At 41.6% G+C, this 13754-nt stretch overlaps 1 gene segment (V, D, J or C); it reads right to left on the bottom strand.

The window, feature by feature from the left end:
- Positions 1-4782: 4782 nt before the first annotated feature.
- On the bottom strand, positions 4783-5412 carry LOC140520048 (immunoglobulin kappa variable 1-6-like). The segment is given in 2 exon segments: positions 4783-5126; positions 5258-5412. Coding segments are annotated over 2 exon segments (393 nt in total).
- Between the last annotated feature and the right edge of the window lie 8342 nt (positions 5413-13754).

Below are 13754 nucleotides of genomic sequence, written 5' to 3'. Positions count from 1 at the left end.
TTAACTTGGTTAAGGCTGACAAAAATGAGACTGTGACAGCATGAGGGGACAACACTTTCAATGTCACTTATTTGAATTTCTCTGTGAATTCTTGCAGAAATGAAAAAGTAAGAGGCCAAAAAGTGTTTGTTATTAGATGGAGTCCATTCGCTCTCCTTCCAGCCGAGGAGACTCAGTGGTATCAAGCTCCAGGAGATCAGACTATCGATTTGCTTCACAGAAAATTGCTTTCTTGTAAAAAAAAAAAAAAAAAAGGTATATTTCCTGTATTATTTTTGGAATTATTGCTTTAGTAGCCATTATTGCTAGTAGTGTAACTTTAAAAGAAGGTATTATGAGTGTACAAACAGAAGTTAAACAAGCCATATATTTAGATCAATTGTCCAGAAATATTACAAGAGCATTTCAAGTACCAGAAAAAATTACTAAGGATTTTTATCAAGCCATTGATGAACTGTGATAGTATGCAATACAAATAAATGAACAGGTTGAGATACTCATCTTATATAGTAGATTGAAATGTGATTATAGGTTTACCCATTTTTGTTTGTTAAATGTGAATTACAATGATACCTGTTATAATTTTACCAAAATTGCCAATCACTTAAGAGGATTATGGAATGTTAATAATGTAACTATGGATATGGATGATTTTGGAACAAATTGTTCAGATTATTGATGATGTCAGAAGTCATAGTGACTTGGATCCACCAGAGGCTGCACAACAGATTGCAGATGTGATAAATAGAGCATTTCGGTTTTTAAGTGACAAGACCTTGGACTGTTGGTCATAGGTCTTGCAAGAGTATTTTGTATTTGTATCTCTGCTCCTGCCCTGCTGTCGTTAGTCATCAATATTATACATAACCTGGCATTCAACATTTGGATGAATAGGAAAAAGTCATGTCAAAAGAAAAAGGGGGAGTTGTAACGGGGTGAGTTAGAGCCGACCCCTGCCTATCTCTGGACACCACACTGAGAGCCTGCCTAGGTAAACTAGGGGCTTGTCGGTAGGGCTGGAACAAGATGGCATTAGGAGGAAGGGTCTCACCCTGGTTGACAATGTGGCAGTTCCAGGTATAGAGTGAAGAAGCTATCCATGTAAGGAGATGAGTTACGTGATAGGCTTGCAATGTATGCTTATGTAACCAAGGCTATAAAAGTGTGTGAGATAGCTGGAATAAATGGAGTTGATTGCCATCCTGCCTCCTGCCTCATTCATTACTCACAGGGACAAGGCCTCTTCTGGACAACAGCCTTGGGTCTGGGGTCTCGGGGACCCCAGCACTAAAACAGCTCTGCACAGTCCCTATCACTCAGTATTTCCCATTCCCTCCCCAGTGCTAGGAGTGAATCTCAGTATGGGGAGTGTAACAACCACTGGGTTCTTGTAACAATCTCCCATGGGATTAAGAGATGAGATTCCTGGGCAATTGTAGGAAAACCTTAATTCATCCTTCTCCACCAGGGTAAAGGAGGGGAAGGGCAATTGTCACAGATGGTTAGTGGCCTTGATGACAGCTATGCCCCTGAACACCCTGTCACCCACCCCTCTAGCAGAGGCTGGGAGTATCTTCCAGTTGCAATAAGTTCTGCCCAGCCTGCCACAACAGCTTCAAGCAGCCCGAAACTCATCAAGTTCTGCAGCTGTGGGGAGGCAGGAGGTGGATGGGTGAGGCCTATGGTGAACATTCCCTGAGCCATACCATCAAGAATTGTCCATACTGGAAAGGTCCTACCATCAGCCACTCCAGCCCCTAGGCAGTGCTCTCTGTATCAACTTCCCTGGCACTCACTTGCTGCCTAGGAGAATCTGGATGGCCCTGGAAGTGCCTAGTAAGTGAGATGAGGGAGCCAGTCAACCTCGGCTCTTGGTAAGGCCACATTTCTGTTACAGCTGTAGAAATTTTTCAGCTTTGTAATTTATGGAAAGTTATTTATATTCTATTTGCCCCATTTCCTGATCCATAAAGGGAAAAATAATAATGGTTGTTGTCATGGAATCAAAATTTTATGGTGATTGTAAAGTGCTTGACACAATATTATTATTATCTGTCTAATTTAATACTCATATTCCATATCTGTTAACTCTGAAGCAATTTAAAATACCAAAAATAATAACATCAGTAATTTCTATATGTGATAATCTGGAAATGAAATTGATATCATCTGAGGTTTATTGTTTGTATTATTACCGTATTTCTAAATTGTATTGTACTTGTAAAATTCTTTTAGATTCTAAAATTAGAGGGACCAATGTATTGCTGAACTAATGTTAGACAAAGCACTTTTTAATTTGGATTTTGCTGCATATGAATTAGCCTTTTAAAAGGATGTGACAAATTTGATCATTTGGAAATGTTAAATATTTAATTAGATATATTTGGATTAAAAGGCAATGATAAAACTGATATTTACTATGGTAGCCTATTATTCTTTTGAAAATCTTTATTATTTTCAAAATGTCCAACGTGACTTAAAATTGTAGTCTCAACATACTGATGATGAGATGAGTGATTTTCTATGCAATATAATTTGCAAATGCATTCCCCTCTCTTGATAATGGGTTGTTTCAAGTTTTACCTTTGGAAAATTAAGTAAACCCCTCTTCCTTCCCTTGGAGTAAAGAGTGTATCTCAGTTATGGAGATTGCTTAAAAGCCTGTGTCTCTCTGTTAATTCCTCTCATCTCAGATCAGATGAAGAAAAGAGAATGCTGGATAATTGTTGGGAAACTTGAATCATCTTTCTCCACCTGGGGTAAGGGGGTGGCAGCAACCACAGTGGGTCCCCACTGGCAGTGGCCCCAGTGGTCATGTGCCCCTGAGCATCACTCAGTCCATTCCTCTAGGCAAGCCTGAGTACAAATTTCGAGTGCTATACATCCTGTCTGTCCTGCCCCAGCAGCTGCCACGTTGCCCTAGCTCCAGTAGCATGCGCATCTTGGGGTTGGGGGAATTTCTGGAAAAGATCAAACCCCACAGTGAGTATTCCTTCATCTTGCCCTGTCACCAGTAAGTACCACCAATGGTAAAAACCCAACACTAGCCATCCCTGTCCCTAGGTAACACCCTCTGCCATACTCCCAAAAGACTAGTCAGTCAGCATCCAGGTCTGGCCTATTCCTTGGAAGATTCTGCCCTGCTACCACCTGGAAGTGTCCAGTTACTCCTAGTGGTGTTGAGGTTTAGGGGTGCTGGGACCCCAAATCATCCACATGTGCATACTGCCTGAATGAATTTGATCAAAGCCTTCTTTCAGCCAAAGACAAGGTTTATTAGATCCCTGTCCAAGGTGGGTGTGATTCTCAAAATCTGCCACATTGGTCAGACTCTTAAGGAATCTCAGCACCTTAATGAAGAGAGATTGTGGGAGGGATCTAGAAGTGGACAAATTGTCTGGGGTGACTGGAGGTGGTGTCTAGGGAGTAAATTGATGGGAGGGACCAGTTGACTGTGTTGACTGGAGGTCCAACAGCTACACCAAGATAATGGGATCCAAATCAGATCAATGATGGAAAGTGGAGTTAGGGGGATCAGGAGGTAACAGACAAGATAGGGTTGGGTAACAGAGAATAGGGAAACTGGATGTAGGCTACAATGAAGGCCAGCTGAGAGAATTATAACCTCAGATGAATACCTGAGACTTATTTGATAAAATGGGAAAATTAAAGGAGAATTCAAGGTGGGTTTTTTCAAGACTTTTGGACAAATGGGACCCAAATCCTTTTGGAGTAATGTGGAAAGGTCTTGGCTTGGGTTTCTACCCCATCAGTAACATCTAGCTCGGCAATATGAGGTGGGAGAAGCCCATCAGACTCTATCCGAGATGAGCTCACACTTGCCTGTTCTGGCTGCAGAAACTTTTTAGGTAGATAACTTTAGCAAGTTATCTTATCTCTGTTTGTCTCAATTGTCTGATCTGTAAAGGAGGAAATAATAATGATACCTACATCCCAGGGTTGTTGTGAGATTATACCGTGCTTAGCATGGTGACTGGCATATGCTGGGCACTACATCACTATTATTTCTTTAAGTAAATGTGATTATTCCATACCTGATAACTCTGAGGTGGTTTTAAAATGCCAAAGGCAATAAGACCAATGGTTTTATTTTTATTGTACATGATCACTTGAAAATGAAACTGATGTCATCTGAAATTTATCGTTTGTGTTATTGTGTTCCTAAATTTATATTGCAAAATTTGAAAGATTATTGCAAACCAGAAATGATCTTACAAAAATTTTCTTTTGAATCTGGATGCTAAAAGATTATGAATTGGCCTTTAAGAAGATCTGCTAACAAATATATTTTGAAATCTTAAACATTTAGTGAGGTTCATTTTGTTAGAAAGTAGATGATAATATATGATGACAAATTTTCTTTTTCTTTTCAAATTCTTCAGTATTCTTAGAGTATATAGCTCACATTAAAGATGTAGCTTCAACATATGAATGATGAGTTAACAACTTGGTGTTTGCTTATTGTCTGAAGCTCAGAATATGGGTAGTTTTAATTTATAAGTAAAAGATAAAGGAAAGAATGACAGCAGCTTTTGGAACAGCTCTCATGGGAAAGTTAGTGGTCCTTGACTAAAGTGTAGCATGCAGAACATTCTTTTTCTTCCTCCTTTTTCTCTATCTTCTTAATTTTTCTACCACAATTAGAGCCTCAGGGGACAAGTGTTTCCTGCAGCACAGCTGAATTAGGCCCAATTCTCCCCTGAGGGCAGTGGTGCTCTGAGTCTGTGCCTGGGGCAGCAGCTGCTCCCCCACTCTGAAGGGCTAAGCAGCCTGGGGTGGTTTTTGTTCAGGGCTGAAACACTGTGGGAATGGAGCACTATAATCGTGCATACAGTAATAATCTGCTACATCCTCAGCCTCCACAGCACTGATGGTGAAGGTGTAATCTGTCCCAGAACCACTGCCACTGAACCTGGCAGGGACCCCAGAGTGCAGGGTGGAAGCATCATAGATCAGGAGCTTGGGAGACTCTCCTGGTTTCTGTTGGTACCAGCTCATTTCTCTGTTAACGCTGGAACTGGTCTTGCAGTTGATGGTGACTCTGTCTCCTGGAGCCACAGAGAGGGAGGCTGGGGACTGGGTCACCACAATGGCTGCCTGGGATCCTTGGTGGGAAAAGAAGGAAGAGATTTAAAGTGAAGAATCCTGTTCTCTCACCCTCAGGTTATGTCAGAGATTCCCAGTGGAAAACTTCTGTCTAAAGTGTTGCCAACTTATGGCTCATTAGGAATCTTACCTTGAGGCCAGAGCAAGAGGAGCAAGTGTAGCAAGGAAAGAGAGAACATTGTGACCCTTGTAGAGCCGGAGGCAGAGAGCTCTGAGCTCAGTGAGAAATGTGGGAGATATTTGTATGTGAGGCTGGGTTTGTGAAAAGCCCTGTGGACATCACCATGCAAAGCAGTGCCAGTACAGCCTCAGCTCATGACCCCAGGAGTGGTTACATGCACATGGAGGGTGTGGCCCATTTGTGTTTCCTTGAAGGTGTGACCTCATGTGGCTTCTTTTTTTATTGCTATATTAAATAGATCTTCCTTCATCTGGACTGGTTTTCTCTGTGTCAGGTGGCCAATTGTGGATAGATGAGGGAAGCCTCTCCATCTTCCCAGGAGAGGTCAGGTGGCTCTGGATCTAGAGGACAAGAATTCATAAGTGTCTATGCAAAGAACAGAGTTCAGAAAGAAAGGAACTGAAGTAGAAAGAGAACTAAGATTGGGGAAGCAACAAAACTTAATGTCAGCTAAGGGCTTAGCTTTCTATAAAATGCAGATAGGAGCAACTTGAACATTCTTTGGTCTGCTAGGTGATATGGGCAGAATATGTCCCTTGAATTGTTGTGGGGGGGAGAAGATAGGTGTTCTTCTCTTCCATATTTCTGCATTTCTAAATGTTAAAAAGAAAATTTTATTGCTGGTCTCACCTTCTCATTCTCTAATTGTGGAAACTGAGCGGAAAAAGAGCAAAATGGTTATTAGGGTGCATGTTTCCTACTAAAGTTCATCGTCTCCTGTTCTCCACTCAGAAAACTTTCATCCTTTGTCAGAAAGTCATCTCACGGTTGATCTCTTGTCATGATCATCTGGTTACTTTCTGTGCTTCCACTCTCTCCCCACACCAAATAATGTTGCCCTCAGCTGTAAAATTGATCATGTGACGGAACAGCACTGACCATGTCACCTCCTACTCTTGAAACTCCAGTCCTTCTCTATCATCTCCAGGATCTAATAAAGAATTCTTCAGAACTTGGTCAATTTCTCTCTTTCCAATTTCTTTACCCTTCACCACCTCTCAAGTACCCCATGATCTTTTGACACTGGATAAAGGTCCCTCCTCTTGAGTCTGTGCCCTCTCCCTGCTGCTTCCTGGGCCTGGAATGTTCTTCTTCCTCACTCTCACTTCCTGTCTTCATGTGCTTCCTCTTTTCTCAGAAATAAACATGTGGAGCAGCTTCCAGTCCATTCTCTTGCAGGGATGTTCTCCCCATGCAATCTTTTCTTGTACACCCATAGTTCATTCTGGACACAGTAGTGTCTCCCACTGGCTGTGCTTTTTTAATTCAATATTAAGCAAGAGTATTTCCATTCCTGCAGCAGAACAGAAAAAGAGTTTTCTGTGTGGAACCATAAACCTCCCTTTCTCCTAGTTGGTAAAACAAACATTTAACTAAGTTCATTCATGTCTCTGAAGACTCATCTCTCTCCTCCCCTCTGAACTTCCTTGTCTTCTTCTTTGTACTTTAATTTTTTTTTTACTCTTTTTCTCCTCATGATTACTCTGGCCTCATTGCTGAAGTAAAAACTGAGAAGAAATAAAGAAAAATAATAACAAAATCTCCTACACAGAAGCAGAGTCAAAGAGAATGAACTGAGATGGTGGGCTCATCTTCTGCAATTCTATCATGTCTAGATGTGGTGGTAAGTTTTCACTGCTAGTTTGCTCTAATGGCAGAGTGAGAACAAGGCAGAAGTTTCTTTCCTCAGCTAGCAAAACTACTTCAGCTTCAGCAGTCCTAGAACCAACGCAGTAGAGGTTGACAGTGATGGCCGCATTTACTGAGACAGGACAGGACTGGAGGCTCTACCTCTCCCCTTGATGGTCCTGGGACTGGCTTTCTGCAGGACTCACTCAGCACCTGTAAAAAGAAGGAAAGGAAGAGTATTTCCTCTGCCTTCCTGCAGAGGGAGGTGTGGTCATCATGATTATACTTCATTCAGGTCCATTGTTCTAGTCTTAATATTTACATTGTTAGTCACTAGGTGTATTGTTTTCTAAGTTCTACTTGATACAAGTTCACATAAGCCTTCCCATAATTCTCTGGAGCCTTCATAATCCCCATTTATTATGATGCAGTAATATTCCATTACCTTCATGTGCCATGCTTGTTTACTTCTAAGTAGGCAGCTAGCTGGTGCCATGGATAGACTGCAAGGTGCATGACTTTGGGCAAGTCACTTAATTTTTCCACACCTGAGTTTTCTCATCTGTAAAATGGGGGTAATAATACTACCTGTGTTGTTGTGAGGATCCATTAAGTTAATAGATGTAAAGTACCTATTAAACCGTAAAGTACCATGTAATGTTTTGTTGTTCAGTCTTTTCAGTTGTGTCCAACTCTTCATGACCTCATCTTGGGGTTTTCTTGGCAAAGATACTGGCATGGTTTGCCATATTCTTCTCCAGCTCATTTACAGATGAGAAAACTGAGGCAAACATGATTGAAAGACTTTTCTAGGGTAACAGGTCAGTAGCTGTCTGAGGCTGAATTCCTGTCCTCCTGACTCTAGATCCAGTGTTCTATCCACTGCACCACCTAAGTGCTCTAAATTGTGTTATTTGTTTAAAGTCCAGCTACCGTTGAAAATAGATTGTTTTTTAGTTGTTTCAGTCATGCCTGACACATTGTGATCTCCTTGTGGGTTTTCTTGGCAGAGATCTAGAAAGGGTTTGCCATTTCCTTCTCTGGGTCATTTTCACAGATGAGAAAACTGAGGGGTGGAGAGCTAACTGATTTGCCTAGGATCCCAAAACTGGGAAGTATCTGAGACCAGATTTGAACTTGGGAAGATGAGTCTTCCTGACCTCATGCCCCTCATGCTATCAAATCTGCTACCTAAATAAGGTTAAAAGTAGACTTTTCAAGATACTTTCTCCCTGCCCCTCCCTTAACCTCCTTTCCCAATATTCTCTGTTATTCCTGGTTTTTCTTAACCCCTTTTTAAAAATTACATTAATATATATTTAAGGAATAAAGTGTTTTTAAAACATAGTACAATAAAAGGATGATTGTAGATGAAATTGCTGATCTACTATGCACAAACTGCTTTGCTTTCAAATATGCAACAAAATTGTCATAATACATTTTTTGTTTTTTTGTCTCCTTTTTTTTTCTACCCTCCTTCCTGTTTTGTTCTTTTCACTCGTCTTTTCTTTGGAAGCCTTGTGGAAGTTAAGGATGACTGTCCCCAGTGCTGATGGTCCAGTTCTCTGAGAAGATGAACAAGTGACTATTGCAGACTCCTCCAAAAACCATTTTGAATCCCCATCATCTGAGGAAGGCTTCAATCCTATATTATTCAACAGGAGAGGTATTGTGGCCCATTCTGAGTTCATTCTACCAGAATGCTTTACAATGCTATGGCATAACAGACATGCTTTGCTCTCTGAGTGATCTCAGAATGCCCCATTCCTGTGTCAACACTACAAGACCAGATGAAGCTGAGCAAGAGCATTCTTCTGTTTATGACTATCAAGGGCAAGGCCCCTTGATCAGACACTACCTTGAGTCATGGACCTTTCTTAAGTGTTTTATGGACATAAACTGTTAAGTCATGTTAAGGGTAAAGGAAACGCAGATATCCTGGAATTGTAAGTTCAGTTGAGACTTTTTCAATTGTCTTGTCTTATTTTATTTACATCCTATTCCCTTAAGAAATTCCTTTCTCATATCATGATAAACCATATGGAGACCATAATTTTTGCTGACCTAGGCATCCTGAGTCAGGAAGGGAGGGAGCGTTGAGAAGGAATTGATGTGAAGACAAAATGTCTACTTTGTCCATCTTTGAGTTCATTGTCTCATGATGAACTGCCATGTTTATCTCTATATGCATGTTTCACAGGGTTTGAGAGAAAAAACATTCATATTCAGGCTAATTATGCTTGTTTTTCTACAAATGAACTTAGTAATTGTTGACACCAACAAGGGGTGATAAGGATTGGAGACCTAGTCTTACCGAACAATTAAGTTCCTCCAGTGAGGAGAGAGACTGCATCCATCCTATGATTGAGTTGTCTCAAGAATTTAGGGACTGTTATATACTTTGTCTATCCTGGGTTTCTTTTTAGGGGTGGGGAAAAGCAGGCAGAGTCTGTAGTTTGCAAATTCTCTTAAACAACAGCTCGGTAAGGGAGCTGAGGACAGGTTAAATAATGAGACGAGCTTCTGGAAGCAGCCCCCATGGGAAGGTTTGTGGTCCTTGGCTAAAGCATAGCAGGTAGAAGATTCTTTCTCTTTCTACATTTTCTCTCTCTTCTCAACCTTTCCACCTCAATCAGAGCCTCTAGGACAAATGGTTCCTGCAGCAAAAGTGAGTTAGGCCCAATTCTGCCCTGAGGACATTGGTTGCCCTGAGCCTGTGACTCTGGGGTAGCAGCTGATCCCCTGGTCTGAAGGGCTGAGCTGTCTGGGGAGGTTTTTTTTTTTTTTCAGGGCTGAAACACTGTGGGAATGGAGCACTATTTTACTGAAAACAGTAACAATCTGCCACATCCTCAGCCTCTACAACACTGAGAGTAAAAGTGAAAACTTTCCCAGAGCCACTGCCACTGAACTGGAAAGGGACCCCAGAAAATAGCTTAGAAGCATCATAGATCAGGAGCTGGGAAGACTCTGCTGGTTTCTGCTGTGCCTTTCAATTCAGCTGTTAATGCTGGAACTGGCTTTGCAGTGGATGGTGACTGTCTCCTGGAGCCACAGACAGGGAGGATGGGGATTGCATCATCACGGTGGCTTCCAGGGATTCTTGGTGGGAAAAGAAGAAAGAGATTTCAGTGAAGAAAGCTGTTTAGAGACAGTGAATTCAGGAGTACTTCCTTTACCCTCATGCTGTGTCAGAGATGCCATCTGGAAAACTCCTTATGTCTCTCAAGTGGTGTCAACCTATGACTCATGTTGAGTCTTACCTTGAGGCCAGAGCAGTAGGAGCCAGAGGAGCAAGGAAGAGGAGCACATTGTGACCCTTGCTGTGCTGGAGGCACAGAGTGCTGGGCTCAGTGAGAAAAGTGGGAGATAGTTGTATAAGAATCTGGGCTTGTGAAAGGACCCTTGTAGATCACCATGCAAAGCAGTGTTGGTCCCACTTCAACTCATGACCCGAGGAGTGGTGGTATGCATATGGAAGGAGTGGCCCTGTTGTGTTTCCTTAAAGGTAAGGCCTTTTTTTTTTATTGCTAATTTTAGTGTACATAACTTAGGCTGGGCATTGTGGTGACTCTGGCAGGTGGTCAACTGTAGTTATAATTGGGGGAGGGTGCTCTGTCTTCCCAGAAGAGATCAGATGGCTCTGAGTTCAGAGACTAATAATCTTTTAATATCAATTTTGGACCTTAATAAGGGCCACAGCCTGAATTAATCAACTGGAAGAGGAGCCTGGATACAACAGCCTCTTTGTTCTCTGAGTAAACTCAAAGATTACCTCTCCCTATGTCAACAAAGCCAGATGTGACTGATGTTAAGTGCATTTTTTCCTGTTAATAACCATTAATGATGAACCCATTAACATGAGACACTATCTTGCATATTGGTACTTTTTCTGAATCTCAGTATTTTGTGGACAGATATTATGAAATGGAATGCTAATGGTAAAGTAAACACACATATCTTGGGTTGTAATTTCAATTGACATTTCATCAACTCTTTTATCTTATTGTATTTACCACCTAGTCAATTAAGAAAATTCCTTTCTCCTAGTGTGGTCAATCAGATATGGAGATCATAAATTTGAGTGACACGGACATGCTGAGTTAAGACTGTTCTAAAACATATTTAAGCCTGGTCATTTTTGTATCAGACAGCCAGAATTTCTATTTTGGCTCCTTATATGTACAAGTTCACTAGCTTTCCCTAGCTTTAAGGAGATAAACAGTAAGGATTTACATATCACCTAGCCTGTTTGCCTCCTTAACCCAAATTTTCAGGTCAACAAGACCAAACATTGACAAGTTTCTATGCAAAGAATAGAATTAAGAAAGAAAGGAGCAAAGTTGGAAAGAAAACTAAGACTGGAATGAACAGAATTTTGGAAAAGTTAAGGGTCCAGGCTTGGATGGAATGGAGATGGAGAGGGCTTGGAGAGTCTTTGGTCTAGTAGGTGGTGAGGGGAGAATGTGTCCCTTGGGTTGTTCTGGGAAGATGTTTATTGTTCACTTTTGTATTTCTGTTATATCTTTCTAATAGTTAAAAAGAAAAAAAAAGGATTACTGGTCTCAACTTTTCATTTTGTCATTGGGGGAACTAAGGCTAAAAGGAGCAAAATGGTTATTTAGGTTCCTTTTTCCTATTAAAGGCCATCATTTCCTTTTTCCCTTCAGAAAGTTTCCACCACTCAAGCTTGTTGCACCTGCAGTATTTCCAGCCTGGTAAGAGAGAGAGATCTAGTCACAAAACAATTTGGAGGGGAAGACCCTAAAGGTCTTCCCGCCAGAACAGAAAGAATTAATATTTATTCTCACTCAGGGTCGTCAAAACTCAAATAGTGACCAACAGAGTCTTAGGCTGGGACTTTTTATTGGCCATCAGTGAGAACCAGAGTGATTGGGCTTTCAGGCATAGTGAAGTAGCTCCATCTGAATCTGAATGGGCTTTATCAAAGACTGCTTTTCCAGAATTCAGTCTCAAGAAGTTTCTCTTTCTTTGGGCAGAGCACCCATAGGTCAGTGCACAATTCCCCATGGGGAGGAATACAGGAAGAGAGGGTGGAAAGGAGGTAGGGAGGAAGGAACGAAAGAAGAAAGCAGAACTGCCCAACTGGAATTCCTTCTCCTCCTCCTCCTCCTCACGGATTGTTGGACTTTGTTCATTCTTGAAGAGACCAATGATATCAGTAGGGGGATGTCTAAATTTGCAAATGAATAGGATTTAACTGAGGCAGGGCTGTATAAAGACACCAGTCTCACTCTCTGCTCTAGAGCCATCTGGGTCCAGATCAGGTCTACTGGAGATGGTCCCTGAAACCTGTGAAAGTGATTTGAAAAACAGAGACCTGAGAAAGACCTCTTTCCCACTGGATCTGGTTCCATCAAAGCCATTGCACGCATCATCCTGATTTATGTCTTGCCACTGAACTCTGATGACTCTGGAGGAGAGTGAGGGTAATGACTTTGCCCAGCTTTGTTTCACTTAAATCCAATTCACTTGCAAGACATCCCACTCCTGATGTTATTGTTGCTCTTCCAGAAAGAAGGATGAAGAACAAACAAAAGCCACAAAAAGCCCCTACCTTGGAATCTTCATCTGTAAACAAAACCAGCTTCAGCCAGGTGGCCCCAATGATGATCTTATCCCTTCTGTTAGGATTCATGGCATGAAGGACAGAACTGCCAGAATGAAGTGGTTTTCCTTGCTCAGACTATCCAGGGTGACTGGCATTTCATGTCCAGGCTTGCTACCTCCTCTCCCTTCCCTACTAAAGGTATACAAGCTTTTTCATAGATCTCTAGTTTGGGAAATTCATTGTGCTTTGCACTCATGGGACATCCACCCCAGGACGGTAGGTTTGCTACCCTATTATCTCAACTAAAGGCACTTTAACCTTCAGCTTATGGCTTTGATTTACTTTAGGACTTGACACTGCCCTGTGTGAGAGCCATGTGAATCCCCTATCACCTGAAGAAGACCCCAAACCTGGACTAGCCAATTGGAGAGGATGATTTGAGCCCTTTTCAATAACCTCATGTGATGCTCTCTTTGTGAACCCCAAGTTGTCTTGCCAGGGCAGCAATCCCAAGACCTGATGAAACTGACCTGGAGCATTCTCCTGTTTATGACCAATAAAGTGCAAAAGTTTTGAACTGGATACTGTCTTGATGATATGGTCTTCCCTTGTTTTATGACATTCTCTCATATTTTATGACATTCCCTTTTTCACTGCTGACAGAACCCAAACATTGTGGTTGCGCTCTGTTGTTCTATGGCAACTGTAATTTTGGATGACATTGGCATCCTGATTCCAAAAGGAGGAGGGAGCAGATCCTCACATAATCTCCTTCAACCAACCTTTCTTTGAGTTAATGTCCAAATGAATTCCCTTGCATGGACACATGCACGTCTACCACTTTGAGAGAAGTAAACATGTGTCTATGTCCTAATTTTGTTTTTCTTAGGACAAACTATGCAAGATTAATACTTGTTGAGGATGTCGTTTCAATGACTCAGTCAACAAGGAATTTATTAAATGATTCCTCTGTGCTAGACATTATGGATGCATTGCATCTGGATAATCAACATGCTCACATCTAGGCACCTGGAAAAGAAATGTGAGGCGATTGTCAGGGGAAGGTGGTGCCACCTTCTCATGTAGAAAGTGGCACTTGAGCTGAGATTTGAAAGAACCTGGAGAGTCTAATAGGCAGTGGGGAGGGACTGCCCTCTAGGCATGGAAGCTATACAGTGCAAAGGCATGGAGATGGGAGATGGAAATGTTGTGCGTGAAAAAACAATTGTCAGTAGTTGTCACCTG

Source organism: Notamacropus eugenii, chromosome 1 (assembly GCF_028372415.1).
Source record: "Notamacropus eugenii isolate mMacEug1 chromosome 1, mMacEug1.pri_v2, whole genome shotgun sequence".
Classification (NCBI taxonomy): Eukaryota; Metazoa; Chordata; class Mammalia; order Diprotodontia; family Macropodidae; genus Notamacropus; species Notamacropus eugenii.
This window is presented reverse-complemented; position numbering and strand designations above follow the sequence as displayed.